The following is a 16,962-nucleotide window of genomic DNA, read 5'->3' on the forward strand; positions in this document are numbered from 1 at the left end:
ACAAGTGCTAGAGAGGATGTGGAGAAAAAGGAACCCTCGTGCACTGCTGGTAGAAATGCAGACTCGTGCAGACGTTGTGGAAAACAGTGTGGAGTTTTCTCATAAAATTAAAAATGGAACTCCCATTTTACCCAGTAATCCCACTCCTAGGAATATATCCCTAGAAATCAGAAACACCAATCAGAAAGAATATATGCACCCCTATGTTCATAGCAGCACAATTTGCAATAGTTAAGATTTGGAAACAGCCTAAGTGCCCATCAGCAGATGAGTGGATTAAAAAACTGTGGTACATCTACACAATGGAATACTACGCTGCTGTAAAAAAAAGAACTTACCATTTGCAACAGCATGGATGGACCTAGAGAGCATTATGCTAAGTGAAATAAGCCAGTTGAAGAAAGATAAATATCACATGATCTCACTCGTTTGTGGAATGTAATGAACATAAACTGGTGAACAAAAATAGGTCCAGAGACATAGAAGGATCGAACAGACCGTCAATCCTCAGAGGGAAGGCAGGGGAGGTTGGGGGGAGAGTAAGAGATCAATCAAAAGACCTATATGCATGCATATAGGCATAATCAAATGGACACAGACAATAGGGGGTGAGGACCTGTGCTGGGAGGCGGGAGCAGGCTGGGAGAGGTCAATGGGGGGCAAAGGAGACATATGTAATACTTTCAAAAATAAAGAATTTTTTTTAAAAATGCGGGGGGAAAAATAAAAACACATCTAATGTCTAACTTTTCTACTAAACTCTGCACCCCCTTTTGAGAGGAGAAATATCTACTGGCTGCCTCCCACACACACTCCAAATGGGGATCAACCCCGAAACCTAGGCATGTGCCCTGACAGGAATCGTACTGGTGACCTTCAGTGTACAAGTACTATGCTTAACCAATTGAGCCACACCAGCCAGGGCTACTTAAAACCCTTTTAATGCCCTTCTCCTTTCTGCATAAAATTACAAGTAGTTAATCTGGCATAGGAGACAAATAATGTAGAAGACATACTGACAAAAGAAATAAAGGTGTTGAGAAATGAGAGGGGATGATGGGATCCCCTAATGATGTGGAGTGACTGAGTTTGGGCAAGAGAGATTCTTCAGTTGTAATTGGAGAAAAGATTGGGTGCTGAAGCTAGTAGATTTATAGATTTGATGATCGGAAGATGACTTTCATCTTCTGATGGTATCTCAATGAAATATGAGGCAAAGTCTTCAGTTGAATGGAGAAGGGAGAGCATATATTACGTGGTCATCTCAGCAGTAATGTGAAGTCATACTTGTTGCCTATTTCTCAACTCCTAAAGCTCCCTAGTTATTGTTTAAAATTATCGGTATTTCCATTACTCTTTTCTGGAAAAGTCATACTTGCTCTTCCAGATCATCTGGGCCACTACCCTTTATGCACCACACTTGGCACCTACCTCACTTCCATTATTATAATGCACTGATGTTTGTGTTTACTTCCCCTAGACTAGTAATCTTCTTGAAAAGCTTGGTCTGTGTACCTAGTGTGGGGCCAATGCAGGATATGTAAGGACTTTCAATAGATGTTTAACATAAACCTTAAAATCAGTCTTTTTTTCTGTGGAATTTGAAGTTAGGAGAATTAGCAGGATATGAAAGTGCCAAGGATTAATTAAACATTGGAATAAAGCAGCACATGATATCTGTGTCCTTTTAAAAAAGGCACTGCATTATGGACACACCACCACATTGGCATTCATTTAGTCCTTTTGTTTTATTCAAATGCCAAAACATAAGTTTCAAGATACAAATCGTAGTTATACTCAGTTGAGTTTGATTTAAAAACATTGATTATGTTTCGTTAACTTCCACACCAATGTGAGCTGTTGTGACTAAAACGTCTTCGAGTCCATTTCTGGAGGATTACTCTTAATGTATTTAGTAGCTACTTCAATTTTCACTCTACAAAAAGGAAAATAATGATGTCATAAGAGAAAGGTAATGAACAGTTATAATATGAAAGACTTCCTGAGAAAAGCTTTAACCATTCCTATGGAGACTAACAAGGATACTTGTTTCTGTTCCACACTATAGCAGTCAGACTTAAATACTCTGCAAAAGTGCACTTCTGGTTCTACCTCAGCCATAGATATCTCACCTCCCTTACTACATCATAGAAAGCCCAACTCTTCAACAGGATTTAGAATTTGCTAAAAGCTTAAGGTTCTCTTCCTGAGAAAAGGGTGGTAAAAGGAAAACTTAAAGAGTCTATAAAACAAAAAATAAAAACATTTATAAACCAAAAAAATAAAAACAAACATTTCAATGTACTTTGATTTAAACAGTTTCAAATAAGTTTGAACTGAATAGTATAAAAAATTACATCAATATTATAGAAGGGAAGAAAAAGCTTAAAAGGTACCCAAATATTTTAATATTTATGCAAACAAGTAATTTTCATTTTTAAGTCCCTCAAATTTCCCCCACTGTTTAATTATATGCAGGTTGGGGCAAAAATAGTTTTGCAAGGTTTACAGTTGTATGTGAAAGTTTACTCTTGTATTATTATTTATTAATTATTGTATTGTTTTCCATATGAACTGTAAATCTTTTGCTCCACCCTGTAACAAGGATTAATAACTTATATTGTAGTGTGACCATATTAACTTATGCTGATAGCAAAGCAGTTTTCTTTAATGTTCAATGAAGCCAAAAAATTAGACAAATATCCAGCACACAGAAAAAAAAAACAAAAACTAGCTGAGTATTTTAGGTAAATGCACAGTATTAGGATATTTTATTTAGTTCAGCACATGGCTGTTATAATGACTGATGCTGCATACTCCTTTTAGAATTAGATGTAGTCTTTTTCTGAAGATTTAAGGCAGACTTCAATTCCATCTGCTCACTCCTGGTACTAAAATGCATTAAAGATGGCAAATAAGTCAGACAAATCAGAAGAGATTGGCCTTTCTTATAGTACCAATTGGGAAGTTAGTGTCATGCATTAGCAGGTAAGACTAAGAATACAGCCAAACAAATCGTTAAAATATGGTTCTTCAGGGTACTTTCTCCATGAAAATTTCAACTACTTGGAAACTACCTCTTCCAATGTTTAAGATAAATAACATTCTAATATTTTTCAGGAAACAAATATGGGTAAAAAAGATTAAAGAATGGTATCTCAATCTTCAATTTTAAAGAATTTATTTTCCCATTTGTAGAGTAACATTATTGTAAAATCCACAGTTATTGCAACATCTGCATTGCTTAAAAGAACTCCTTAGAATTTTGTTTTAGCATATTTTTTTAAAAACTGAACCAAGATAATGTACATTTTATCACTGAACACTGTGTCATTAAAGTCCACATAATGTCTTTTGTACCAATCAATGTGATGTTACTTAATATACATGATCTGATTTTTATTCTAAAGGCTTCTGACCATGTATGATATCCAAGACAGATCCAATGCTTTTAATGTCAGACTGTAGAGACAGCTATGACCCTAACCACAGAAGGAAAAGCTTTATATACAGGACAAAAGTCTGACAATTTAGCTGTTTGCAGCATCTGCTTGGCGAGGCCATCCTTCTTCTTCAACTCCAGAATCATACTCCTCTTCAGAGGATTCTTTTGTTGGAGCCCTATAATAAAAAACCATAAATTTTTTTTTAATAAAAATGAGGAGTAAACATGATTTTTAGGCTCAACATTCTCCTTAACAAATGTATTACTGAAATAAATTGACAATAAGCCTTAAAAAAAATCCATTTTGCCCTAGCCAGTGTGGCTCAGTTGGTTAGAGTGTTGTCCGGTGCACCAAAAGGTTGTGGGTCCCATTCCTGGTCAGAGCACATATGTAGGTTACAGGTTTGATCCCTGGTTGGGGTGCATGCAGGAGGCAACCAATCGATATTTCTTTCTCACATCAATGTTTCTCTTTCTTTCTCTCTCTCCCTCTCCCACCCTACCTCCCTCTCTAAAAACCAATGAACATGTCCTCAGGTGAGGATTTTTTTTCCCCAGCAAGTAGCTAGAGCCTATTATTTCAACTCAAATGCTTGACTTTTAGCATATATCTACAGTAAAGATTAAGCTCTGACCAAATCTGGTTTAACTCAAATTAATCAAAATTATGATCAGACCACTACAATTCCTTTATATAGTAATGTCATTTAAAACCAAAAATAAAAGGTGTTCTTTGAATACCTAAAGTTGTTCAAAATCAATCAACTGCCTCCTAAGTTATCTTAGAAGATAAGCAAACATAAAATATTAACATACCTTGTGACAGTTAAAACAGAAATCTAGTTTTTGTGTAGTAACATTAATGTCAAGCACTAAATAATAATTATTTATTGAATAGATCAGGTCAGTAAACTACAGCCTACAGGCCCATCATCTGTTTTTGTAAATAAAGACTTAGTGTAATACAAACATCTTCATTCATTTATGGACTGTCTATGGCTGTTATACTATGAGTAGTTGCCAATATAGACTGTATGGCCCTAAAATATTTTGCCCTTTACAAAACATTTTTGCTGACTCCTGGAATAGATAAAGCAATGAAAGATGTATCACATTTGTCAACTGATATGATACAAATGAGAGAAAAATTATGTCCACAAAGTTTTGGTCTTGTGAAAGACATAAAAGAAGTCATTCACAAGTTACAGAATTAGCAGTCAAGTTCACTTAAATTTTTTCATTTGGATTACTTTTATGTCTCTTTAAATCTTCTTTCTTAATGGAAAAAGTAGAGGCCAATTTTGAAGATCAATTTTCAAAAGACTCACAAACTATCCTATATAATAAAGAGGTGATATGCAAATTAACCCTCACACCCTCACAAGATGGCTGCCTATGATCAGGCCAGCACGGGGGTGAGGGACAACCAAACGACTGAATAAGCAGGCTGTGTGGGGCAACCAGGCCAGCAGGGGGGTTAGTGAGGGACAACCAAATGACTGAGCAGTAGGCTGTGTGGGGCAACCAGGCCAGCAGGGGGGTTAGTGAGGGACAACCAAACGACTGAGCAGTAGGCTGTGTGGGGCAACCAGGCTGGCAGGGGGGGACAGTTGGAGGCAACCAGGCCAGTGTGTGTGTGTGGGGGAAGGCCAGTTGGGGGCAACCAGGCCAGCGGGGGGCAGTAAGAGGTGACCAGGCTGGGGGGGGGGGTGCAGTTGGGGGTAACCAGGCCAGCAGAGGGGGCAGTTGAGAGCGATTAGGCTGGCGGGGGGGGGGCAGTTGGGGGCGACCAGGCTGGCAGGGGGGACAGTAAGGAGTGACCAGGCAAGCATGTAGAGGCAGTGTGGGGCGATCAGGCCAGCGGGGGGGGGGGGGGGGGGCAGTTAGGGGCGACCAGGCCAGCAGGGAGGGAGTAGTTGGGGGCGACCTGGCCGGCAGGCAGGTGAGTGATTAGGAGCCAGCGGTCCAGGATTGTGAGAGGGATGTCTGACTGCTGGTTTAGGCTCGATCCCCGGGATCAGGCCTAAGCTGGCAGTCAGACATCCCCCAAGGGGTCCCGGATTGGAGAGGGTGCAGGCTGGGATGAGGGGACCCCCCCACCTCCATGCGTGAATTTCATGCACCGGGCCTCTAGTTATTTTATAAACCAAAATGAGAACATTTTTCTACAGAAACCACCCCCTATGAGATTATTGCTTCCCTTATGAATATAAGGATTTTTATGACAAACCAATAAATTATCGCACTGAAGAGCTGTTCTTAAATTTTAGATATGTTCTAGCTTGACAGAACACCTTACCGGATGTATCCTGGTTCCTTTTTTCCTTCTACTACTTCTTTGTCAACCTCCACACATACAATATCAGAATTAGGGACTTCGAACATTGGTTCTAATAATAGCTTTTCCTAAAGAGACAAAAAATAATAAATGGCATGGAAAACTGAGGTTACATATAACATACTTGTATTCCACAGGCCACAAATCAAAGTCATTACCTCAGTAAACATTACTGAGTCCTATCATGTACCAGGAACTGAGAGTTGCAAAAGTCAATGTAAAAGTTTTTATATTCATATTAAAACAGCTTCTAAATAAATTCAGAAAGAAGTCATTCTATAAGGAAAGCTATTTGTCTGTACTTCTGCCTACTTAAGTCACCATGCACATACAAAAGGACTACATACTTTTGGATTCGGATGTTTCTCAAAAGCATTCCTGGCATATTCTATGACTAGTCTTACTTCAAAAATGATTAATCCTAAATCATCTCTACCAGACTCTTCAATTTTTACCATGACTTCAAATAAGCATTAGTCTCAAGTGCTTCAGTAGATTTAAAGTTGTTTACTAATGCCTAGCTGATGTGGCTCAGTGGCTGAGCATTGGCCTATGAACCGGGAGGTCAGGGTTCGATTCCTGGTTAGGGCACATGCCTGGGTTGCAGGCTTGATCCCCAATAGGGAGCATGCAGGAGGCAGCTAACTGATGTTTCTCTCTCATCACTTATGTTTCTATCTCTCTCTTTCTCTCCCTACCGATCCCTCAAAAAAAAAAAAAGAAAAAAATCAATAAAAACATATTAAAGAAAACTTTACTAAAGGAAACTAGTTTCGCCTACAAGTTGGGGCTGGATTATATTACATTTTAAGGAAAATCTGACTTGACTCAAACTAATCAAAATTATGATCAGACCACAATTACTTTATATAGTAATGTCATTTAAAAACAAAAATAAAAGATTGTTCTTTGAATAAAGTTGTTCAAAACCAATCAACTGCCTCTTAAGTTATCTCAGAAGATAAGCAAACATAAAATATAACATACCTTGTGACAGTTAAAACAGAAACCTAATTTTTGTATAGGTAACATTAATGTCAAGCACTGTGTAATAAATATTGGTTGAGTACAACAAATTTCTTATAAAATGTCAACGCTATCACCTACTTTTCTAGTGTGTATTTTTTATATAAATTTGTCCTTAATCAGTAGCACCTAAAGTCTAGGCCTTCATTAGACAGTGCAGTAGAACCTCAGTTCTCGAACTTCATTCATTCCAGAAGGCTGTTCAAGAAGTGATTTGTTCAAAAAATGGAATCATTTTTTCCCATTAGAAATAATGCAAATTGAATTAATCCATTCCAGACCCCCAAATAATTCCATTTTAGCCTTTCTTATATACAGTACATGTCTAATGTACTGTTTAATCTATAAATAAACACTTCTTCAATTTATCAAACCACCCCCTACTAACCTTAAAGGAACCACTTTCAGCACTTGTTCCAGGGGTGTCTTTCAGGTCTGTATGCAGCATTTTTGCTTGTTCATATATCATTGCCTCCTAAATGCTGTCACTGGCTAACTGCTTTTCATTTATCCAAATCAACAAGTTTTTCTACCTGTTCAACTGTCTGTGTTCAATGTTTCTTTCACACCCTTAGCAACATGAGCACTCTTGATGGTCTCTTTATGCTTTAAAATTGTGCTAATTGTTTTTCTGCCAGCAACGAAAGTATTCTCTCTCTCTTTTGTTTGTTGCCTTCGAGACACTTTTTGTCATGCTGCGGTATCAGCATATCAGGTTTGATAACTAAGACTTTTTTTTTTCTGTGAGTTTGGTCCAGAACTGAACTGTTCAAGATGGGAGATATCCGAGAAACGAGGTTTGACTACATAATCTCAAAATGTCCTACTGAGATGACAGAAGTAATATTTAGCAGTGAAATCCTTAAAAGAAAATAGGAACATGATTTTTCTTTGGAAGCATGTAGGGAAATAGTAACACACTGTAAAGCCAGACTGTGCAGGTAGGAGAGAGAGCTCTAAAGAAGAAAGTGGGTTGTGGCTGAAAATAGGCTGGGTCTCTAGGATTTGTTACAAAGTAATTTAGGGGTATAGGATCAAGGTATTTGCAAATAAATTTCAAGCAAACAAACACAAAAATGAGGATTTCAATGGGTCTGAAAAGGTACTCTGGGACTTAGTCCAAAGGCCTGTGTAGAATTTTCTGAAATTCTCCCTCCCTTGATCCTGATTTTTCTCTATTTCATTAATCATATTATGTGTATCCTTTATTGCAAATATCTTAAAGTTTCTTTTTAGAAAGAAGAAAAATATAATTTACTATGACAATTTTAAAAAACCATAAAAGCACTTGGGCAACTCTCTGGATATATTTCCAAAGGAAAAACATGGAGTGTTAATATTCTCAAAACTAAGATCATCAGAAAAGATGGCGACCGGCAGGAAGGTAGGGAGAGAGAGAGTGTGAGTGAGGAACCCATAGAGGAGAGTGTAGATGTGTGTGGTGTGTGTGTGTGTGTATGAGATAGGGTCAGTTAGATTCTGCAGGTCTTCCAAGGGGCTCCCGAACAGGGCAGCCCTAGACGGCGGAGCCCCGCGCACAAAGCGGACACTTCTCGGCGGTTGGTGCGGACGCAGAGACCACGCCATCTTGGGAAACAGAGCTGCCTGAGACTCGGATCCTGGCTTCTAACACAAACCAGGACCCTGCAGCCACTGGGGACAGAGAACTGCTATCACAGCTTCAGACAAACAACAAGAATCCAGACTTCCCGGCAGATTTCCGTGAGTCAAAGAGCCTATCCCCCTCCTCGCAGGCGCTGATAGCACCAGAGTAACTGATAGACCCGCCCCTCCCCCAAGCTGCTCACGGGCGCGCGCACAGACAGCGCCATAGTAACTGATAGACCCGCCCCCAGCCCAAGCTGCCGAGCTTTGCGCAGGGACACGCTCCCTCTTAGGGAATTTGGCGCGCGCTCGCGCACGGGACAGAAGCAGCTCCCCGTCTGGGAAATCTGTCAGTGCGCACAGAGGGCTCCCCTTCGGGGAATTTGGCTCGCGGGTCACAGCTCCCCCTTCGGAGATTCTTAAGAGGGGCTTCCCTTTGGGGAATTTGGCGCGCAGGACGGACTCCGCCCCCCTGCTGGGACTTTGGGAGAGTGCACTGAGCCGGCTCACCTTCAGGTTCTTAAGAATTTGCGCTCTAGCCGGTTTGGCTCAGTAGAGAGAGCACACACAGGATGCAGCCCCACTTCAGGGAATTTGGCACGCCGGACACAGCTGCCTGGGATCCCTGACTCACAGCGCATTCACACTAAGAGCCAGCGACCCCAATTGTTGGTGCGTGCACACACAGGGACCCTGATTCTCAACGAGAAACCGCACAAGGCAACAGAGACTTTGACACTCGAGTCTTGGTGCAGACACAGGGAAACTCTGACTCCTGGCACATGCTAAGGATCTCATTCTCGGCACATACCAACAGTGTGGTGCAGACAGGGCCCCTGATTCTAAATGTGCACACGAGACCACACGGAACACTGGGGACACTGATCCTGGGCAAGTTTGGTTCCCACCAACCAAAGACAGTCACACGTCCTAGTGTCAGAGCACTTCAGTGAAACTAGGGTGGAGCGAAGTCCCCACAGCACACGGCCCAGGTCCACGCAAACAGAAGCTTGAGCTTTCTGGTAATAGCCAGAATGGGGAAACGAAATAACTCACAGAGGAAAGAAAATGTGGAGTCGCCAAGAAAGGAAATTAGTGAAAATGAAGCTTGCAACATGACCGAAAAGGAGTTCAGAGTAATGGTCATGGAATTTATACATCGGATGGATGAGAAAATCAACAACTTATGCAAGAATCAGGAAGAAATGAAAAGTGATATAGCTACAATCAAAAACACCATGGAAAGTTTCAACAGTAGATTACAAGAAGCGGAGGACCGAATTAGTGAGTTAGAAGATCAGGTACAGAAACAAGCTCAAGCTGAACAGCAATTGGAGAAAAAAATTAAAAAGCAGGAGGAAAGCCTAAGGGAGCTTCGGGACAACATGAAACGAAGTAACATGCGTATAATAGGGCTGCCAGAAGGACAAGAAGAGCAGCAGGGATTAGAAAATCTATTTGAAGAAATAATGACAGAAAACTTCCCGGATATGGGAAAGATAAAAGTTACGCAAGTACAGAGAGTCCCAAGCAGGATCAACCCCAAAAGACCCACACCAAGACATGTCATAATTTCAATGGCAAATATAAATGATAAAGAGAGAATCCTAAAGGCGGCAAGAGAGAGACAGAGAGTTACCTACAAAGGAACACCCATCAGATTGTCAAATGATTACTCATCAGAAACACAACAAGCTAGAAGTGAATGGAAGGAGGTATACAAAGTGTTGCAAAGCAAAGGACTGAATCCAAGAATACTCTATCCAGCAAGACTATCAATCAAAATTGAAGGGGAAATCAGGAGCTTTGCAGACAAAAAAAGCCTCAGGGAGTTTATCACCACCAAACCAGCAATGCAAGAATTGCTAAAGGGAATACTGTAAAAAGAAGAAATAAACAGGTAAGAAGGAATACAGACACAAAAATAGATATGACTGCAAACAAATACCTTTCAGTAATAACGTTAAATGTAAACGGACTAAATGCTCCAATCAAAAGACATCGAGTAGCTGAATGGATAAAAAAACACGACCCATATATATGCTGTCTACAAGAGACCCACCTCAGAACAAGAGACTCACACAGATTGAAAGTGAAGGGATGGAAAAATATCTTTCAGGCAAATGGAAATGAAAAAAAAGCTGGGGTAGCAATACTTATATCTGACAAAATAGACCTCAAAGTAAATGCCATAACAAGAGATAAGGAAGGCCACTTCATAATACTAAAGGGAGAAATCCAACAAGAAGAAATAATTCTGGTAAACATATACGCTCCCAATATAGGAGCACCCAAATACATAAAAAAACTCCTGGAGGATATCAAGGGAGAGATTAATAGCAACACAATCATAGTAGGAGACTTTAATACCCCACTATCACCACTGGACAAATCCTCTAAACAAAAAATCAGCAAAGAAACAGCAATCCTAAATGACTCACTAGACCAGATGGAATTAATTGACATCTTCAGAACATTTCACCCCAAAGCCACAGAATATACATTCTTCTCAAGTGCACATGGGTCATTTTCAAAGATAGACCATATGCTGGGTCACAGGCAAAGTCTCTTCAAATTCAAGAAGATAGAAATTATATCAAGCATCTTCTCAGATCACAGTGGCATAAAACTGGAAATCAACTACAATAAATACAATCCAAAGAAATCAAACACATGGAGACTAAACAGCATGCTATTAAACAAGGACTGGGTCACCAGAGAGATCAAGGAAGAAATAAAAAACATCATGGCAACAAATGACAATGAAAACACAACAATCCAAAATCTATGGGACACAGTGAAAGCAGTCTTGAGAGGGAAGTTCATAGCTCTACAGGCCTATTGCAAAAAACAAGAAACAATGGTAATAAATTACTTAACCCTACAACTCAAAGAGCTAGAAAAAGAGCAGCAAGAAAAGCCCAGTGTAACCAGAAGGAAGGAAATAACAAAGATCAGAGCGGAGATAAATGACATAGAGACCAAAGAAACAATACATAAGATCAACAAAACCAAGAGCTGGTTCTTTGAAAGGATAAACAAGATTGATGGACCTCTAGCCAGGCTCACCAAGAAGCAAAGAGAGAGGACCCAAATAAACAAAATCAGAAATGAAAGAGGTGAAATAACAACAGACCCTGCTGAGATACAAAGGATTGTTACAAAATACTACGAACAACTCTATTCCAACAAACTGGACAATCTGGAGGAAATGGACATATTCCTAGAAAAATATAACCTTCCAAAAATCAATCAAGAAGAATCTAAACAGCTCAATAGGCCAATAACTATGGACGAAATTGAAGCAGTCATCAAAAAGCTTCCCGCAAACAAAAGCCCGGGGCCTGATGGCTTCACAGGAGAGTTTTACCAAACATTCAAGGAAGAACTAAAACCTGTCCTCCTCAGACTATTCCAAAAAATTCAAGTGGAAGGAACACTTCCAAGCTCCTTCTATGAAGCCAGCATCACCCTAATACCAAAACCAGATAAAGACAACACAATGAAAGAGAATTACAGACCAATATCCCTCATGAACATAGATGCCAAAATCCTCAACAAAATTCTAGCAAATCGGCTCCAGCAGTACATCAGAAAGATCATACACCATGACCAAGTAGGATTTATCCCAGGAATGCAAGGATGGTACAATATCCGCAAATCAATAAACGTGATACATCACATAAACAAATTGAAAGATAAAAATCACATAGTCATATCAATTGATGCAGAAAAAGCATTTGACAAAATCCAACACCCTTTCTTGATAAAAGCTCTCAACAAGGTGGGAATAGATGGCTCATACCTCAACATAATAAAAGCTATATATGATAAACCCACAGCAAACATCATACTCAATGGACAAAAACTAAAGACATTTCCCCTAAGAACAGGAACAAGACAGGGATGCCCACTCTCACCACTCCTGTTTGACATAGTACTGGAAGTATTAGCCATTGCAATTAGACAAGAAGAAGAAATAAAAGGCATCCAGATTGGAAAAGAACAAGTAAAGCTGTCTTTATTTGCAGACGACATGATATTGTACATAAAAAATCCGAAAGACTCCGTCAAAAAACTCATAGACTTAATAAATGAATTCGGCAATGTAGCAGGATACAAAATTAACGCCAAGAAATCTATGGCCTTTCTATACACCAATAGTGAACTTACAGACAGAGAGACTAAAAAGGCAATCCCATTTACCATCGCACCAAAAAAATTAAGATACCTAGGAATAAACTTAACTAAGGAGGTAAAAGACCTATACACGGAAAACTACAGGACACTGAAAAAAGAGATAGAGGAAGACGTAAACAGATGGAAGAACATACCATGTTCATGGATTGGTAGAATCAACATCATTAAAATGTCCATACTACCCAAAGCAATCTATAGATTCAATGCACTCCCCATTAAAATACCAACGGCATATTTCACAGACCTTGAAAGAACTCTCCAAAAATTCATCTGGAATAAAAAAAGACCCCGAATAGCCACAGCAATCCTGAGAAAGAAGAATAAAGTAGGAGGGATCTCAATACCAGATTTCAAGCTGTATTACAAAGCCACTGTTCTCAAAACAGCCTGGTACTGGCACAAGAACAGACATATAGATCAATGGAACAGAATAGAGAATCCAGATATTGACCCAAACCACTATGCTCAATTAATATTTGACAAAGGAGGCATGAACATACAATGGAATAAAGACAGTCTCTTCAATAAATGGTGTTGGGAAAATTGGACAGATACATGCAAAAAAATGAAGCTTGATCACCAACTTACGCCATACACAAAAATAAACTCAAAATGGATACAGGACTTAAACATAAGACGGGAAACCATAAAAATACTAGAGCAATCCACAGGCAGCAAAATGTCAGACATATGCCAAAAGAAATTCTTCACTGACACTGCCCCTAGGGCAATGGAAGCTAAAGAGAAAATTAACAAATGGGACTACATCAAAATAAAAAGCTTTTTCACAGCAAAAGAAACCATCAACAAAACAACAAGAAGGCCCACTGCATGGGAGAACATATTTGCAAATGGCATCACTGATAAAGGTTTAATCTCCAACATCTACAGGCAGCTTATACAACTTAATAAAAGGAAGATAAATGATCCAATAAAAAAATGGGCAACAGACCTAAATAGAATCTTTTCAAAAGAAGACAGAAGGAAGGCCAAGAGACACATGAAAACTTGCTCAACGTCACTAATTATCCGAGAGATGCAAATCAAAACAACAATGCGGTACCATCTCACACCTGTCAGAATGGCTATCATCAACAAATCAACAAACGACAAGTGTTGGCGAGGATGCGGAGAAAAAGGAACCCTCGTGCACTGCTGGTGGGATTGCAGACTGGTGCAGCCACTGTGGAGAACAGTATGGAGTTTCCTCAAAAAACTGAAAATGGAACTCCCATTTGACCCAGTAATCCCACTCCTGGGAATATATCCGAAGAAACTAGAAACACCAATTAGAAAGGATATATGCACCCCTATGTTCATAGCAGCGCAATTCACCATAGCTAAGATTTGGAAACAGCCTAGGTGCCCGTCAGCAGATGACTGGATCAGAAAACTGTGGTACATCTACACAATGGAATACTATGCTGCCATAAAAAAGAAGGAATTCTCATCATTTGCAGCAACCTGGGAGGAATTGGAGAACATTATGTTAAGTGAAATAAGTCAGTCAATGAAAGAAAAATACCACATGATCTCACTCATTTATGGATAATAAAGAACATTATAAACTTGAACAAAAAGATAGATACAGAGACAGTAAAGCATCAAACAGACTGTCAAATTACAAGGGGAAGGTTAGGGAGAGGTGGGGGAGATAAGAGATCAATCAAAGGACTTGTATGCATGCATATAAGCATAACCAATGGATGCAAAACTCTGGGGGGTGGGGGCATATATGGGAGTGGGGTGTGGGGAGGGCAATGGTAAGATATGTACACATATAATACCTTAATAAAAAAATTGAAAAAAAAAAAAAAAAAAAAAAACTAAGATCAATAAATAATCTAGTTTTTGTAATAACAACACCAACTTACCATTATGGACCGAAGACCTCGTGCACCTGTTTTTCGTTCTAGTGCCAATCTGGCTATAGCTTTCAAAGCATCCTCAGTAACATTCAGTTCACACTAAAAATAGATTTAAAAGAAATAAGGACTTAGATAATACTTGCTATTTTCCTAATATAACCATACAGCATTTGATCTATTAACTATTATTACCTACCACCATTACTAGTCTATTTAGAACAAAAAGGAACCAATGCCCAGACTTTACAGATAAGAAAGAGCCAGAGGGGTAAGCGATTCACTTAGAAATACGGGGCCAGAATCTTAGGTCTTGACTGACCCTATCTATCCCCTTTCAGAATAAAGGATTTTTAGACTCTCAATTTCTTACTAGAAAACACACATTTTAAAGTGTTACTAAACTTTAGATAAGCCTCTCTAAATTACCACAATTTCAAAATAGAGTTCTAATTATTGAGAATATACCCCCAAGACATTTTCAAAGTACTTTGGAACATTAAATTTTACAAAATCTTAGTATTAAACAACTTTGGTTATTAATTTCTACCTCCAGAAAATATAAAAGTTAAGTGAGATATTTGTCTCTCATGGTTTTTTAGAACCTTGCCTTGAAGAAGCACCACTTGCCCTGGCTGGTATGGCTCAGTTGGTTGGAGTGTCGTCCCATCCACCAGAGGGTGGCGGGTTTGATTTCTGGTCAGGGCATAGGCCAAGGTCACAGGTTCAATCCCTGGTTGGAGTGCCTGTGGGAGGCAATCTAGCAATGTTTCTCTTTTATAGTGTTACTAGAGGCCTGGTGCACGACATTCGTGCACAGGGGTGGGGGGTGGGGCAGGGAAGTGTCCCTCAGCCCGGCCTGTGCCCTCTCACAGTCCGGGACCCCCTGGCTTAGGCCTGCTCCCTGCAATCCTGGCTTCTGCCTGAGCGGTGCTCCCCCTGTGGGAGCACACTGACCACCAGGGGGCAGCCCCTGCATTGAGCGTCTGCCCACTGGTGGTCAGTGCATGTCATAGTGACTGGTCATTCCACTGTTCAGACTATTTGCATATTAGCCTTTTATTATATAGGATTTCTCTCTCTCTCTCTCTCTCTCTCTCTCTCTCTCTCTCTCTCTCTGTCCCTCCCTCTCTCCCTTCCTCTCTCTAAATAAACAACAACAAAAAAACCCCACCACTTGCTTCTATCAATTAACCTATTTTGTCCTTAATCCTTGAAAAGGTTTTTTTTCTAGATTAACATGGACTTTCATTCAACAATTATTGAACCCCTTATGTGATTATATTTTAGAGACTGAATGATGAATGAGACACTCTCTTTGACCTTAAAGAACTTACTCTACTGGGTGGTGAAAAATTAGCAAATCACCATTTACAACACAGTGTATGCACATTGTGCTAAGGGAGCACCAAAGTGGGGGTATCTAAGTAAGACCAGGGGACCAAGAAGAATTTTAAGGAGGGGTATAATTAGCTTTGTGTTTATTCATTCAATAAATATTTATTAAGAACTTAATAGCTGTTTGGTGGGCACTGTGCTTAATAATTTAAAAACGGTACGATCTGGAAGTAAAGTGGACGATAATGATGGTGGTGATGGTCATAAACAGATTTGAGACAGGGAAACTGACCAATTAGGAACCAAATGCATGGATCAAGGTGAAGAATGATAAAGGAGCTTGAGTTGAGGTAGTGGCAATGGCAATGGAGAGGAGACTAATATTTAGAAATACTAAGTTAATAAAAATATCAGATTGACTATGTGGGTTTGAGTGACCTCCAGGTGCCTGGCACAGAGGAGATGTGGGAGCTAATAAAACTTTATAGAAATAACTATATAAAAGTATGTATACACAGTATAACACAATAAAAGCATTTAGAATGTCAAGGCTGAAAGGACAATCCTATGTCTGGCTTGAGGGATTTAGAGTAGGATGCTGGAATAATCTACAATAATCTATAATAATAAAAGTGTAATATGCTAATTAGACAGGATGGCCTTCTGGATGAAGCTGGGGCTGTGTGGGAAGCCTGGGGCCTGGGTGACTGCTGGCAGCCAGAGGGAAGCTGGTGCTGGCAGCTGGGGTAAGGAAGGCCTACTCTTACACAAATTTCATGCATCAGGCCTCTAGTATATATATATTTATTTATCTTTAAACTTTAAACTACAATGAAGATTTTAATTGTGACAAATAAAGCCAACTCCTAAATGTCTGATATAACAAAATATACCTTCCCTGATTCCTAGATCTATATTTAATGAGGAATAGGCTGGTATTCCAGATGAACATGACTACTTTCTTAGTTTTTACTAGAGGCCTGGTGCACAGCTTCATGCACTGGTGGGATCCCTCGGCCTGGCCTGCAGGGATCAGGCCAACACCGGCTCTCTGACATCCCCCGAGGAGTCCCGGATTGCAAGAGGATGCAGGCCAGGCTGAGGGGGGCTGGGGAGGGACTTTGGGAAGGCTCCAGGGCATGTCT

At 39.8% G+C, this 16,962-nt stretch overlaps 1 protein-coding gene across 2 annotated transcripts in view; it reads right to left on the bottom strand.

The window, feature by feature from the left end:
• Positions 1-531: 531 nt before the first annotated feature.
• CLPX (caseinolytic mitochondrial matrix peptidase chaperone subunit X) overlaps positions 532-16,962 on the bottom strand; it is a 56,791-nt gene continuing 40,360 nt past the window's right edge. Inside the window, exons 11-13 of one of the 2 annotated variants that reach the window (XM_079769642.1) lie at positions 14,489-14,581; positions 5,745-5,851; positions 532-3,621 (exon numbers count right to left, since the gene is read on the bottom strand). In XM_079769642.1, coding sequence (XP_079625768.1) covers positions 3,531-3,621; positions 5,745-5,851; positions 14,489-14,581 — 291 coding nt within the window. In that variant the 3' untranslated portion in view covers positions 532-3,530. The remainder of the gene's footprint in view (positions 3,622-5,744; positions 5,852-14,488; positions 14,582-16,962) is intronic. The other variant, XM_079769641.1, reaches the window with a different exon arrangement.

Source organism: Cnephaeus nilssonii (genome assembly GCF_951640355.1).
Source record: "Cnephaeus nilssonii genome assembly, chromosome: 4".
NCBI lineage: Eukaryota > Metazoa > Chordata > Mammalia > Chiroptera > Vespertilionidae > Cnephaeus > Cnephaeus nilssonii.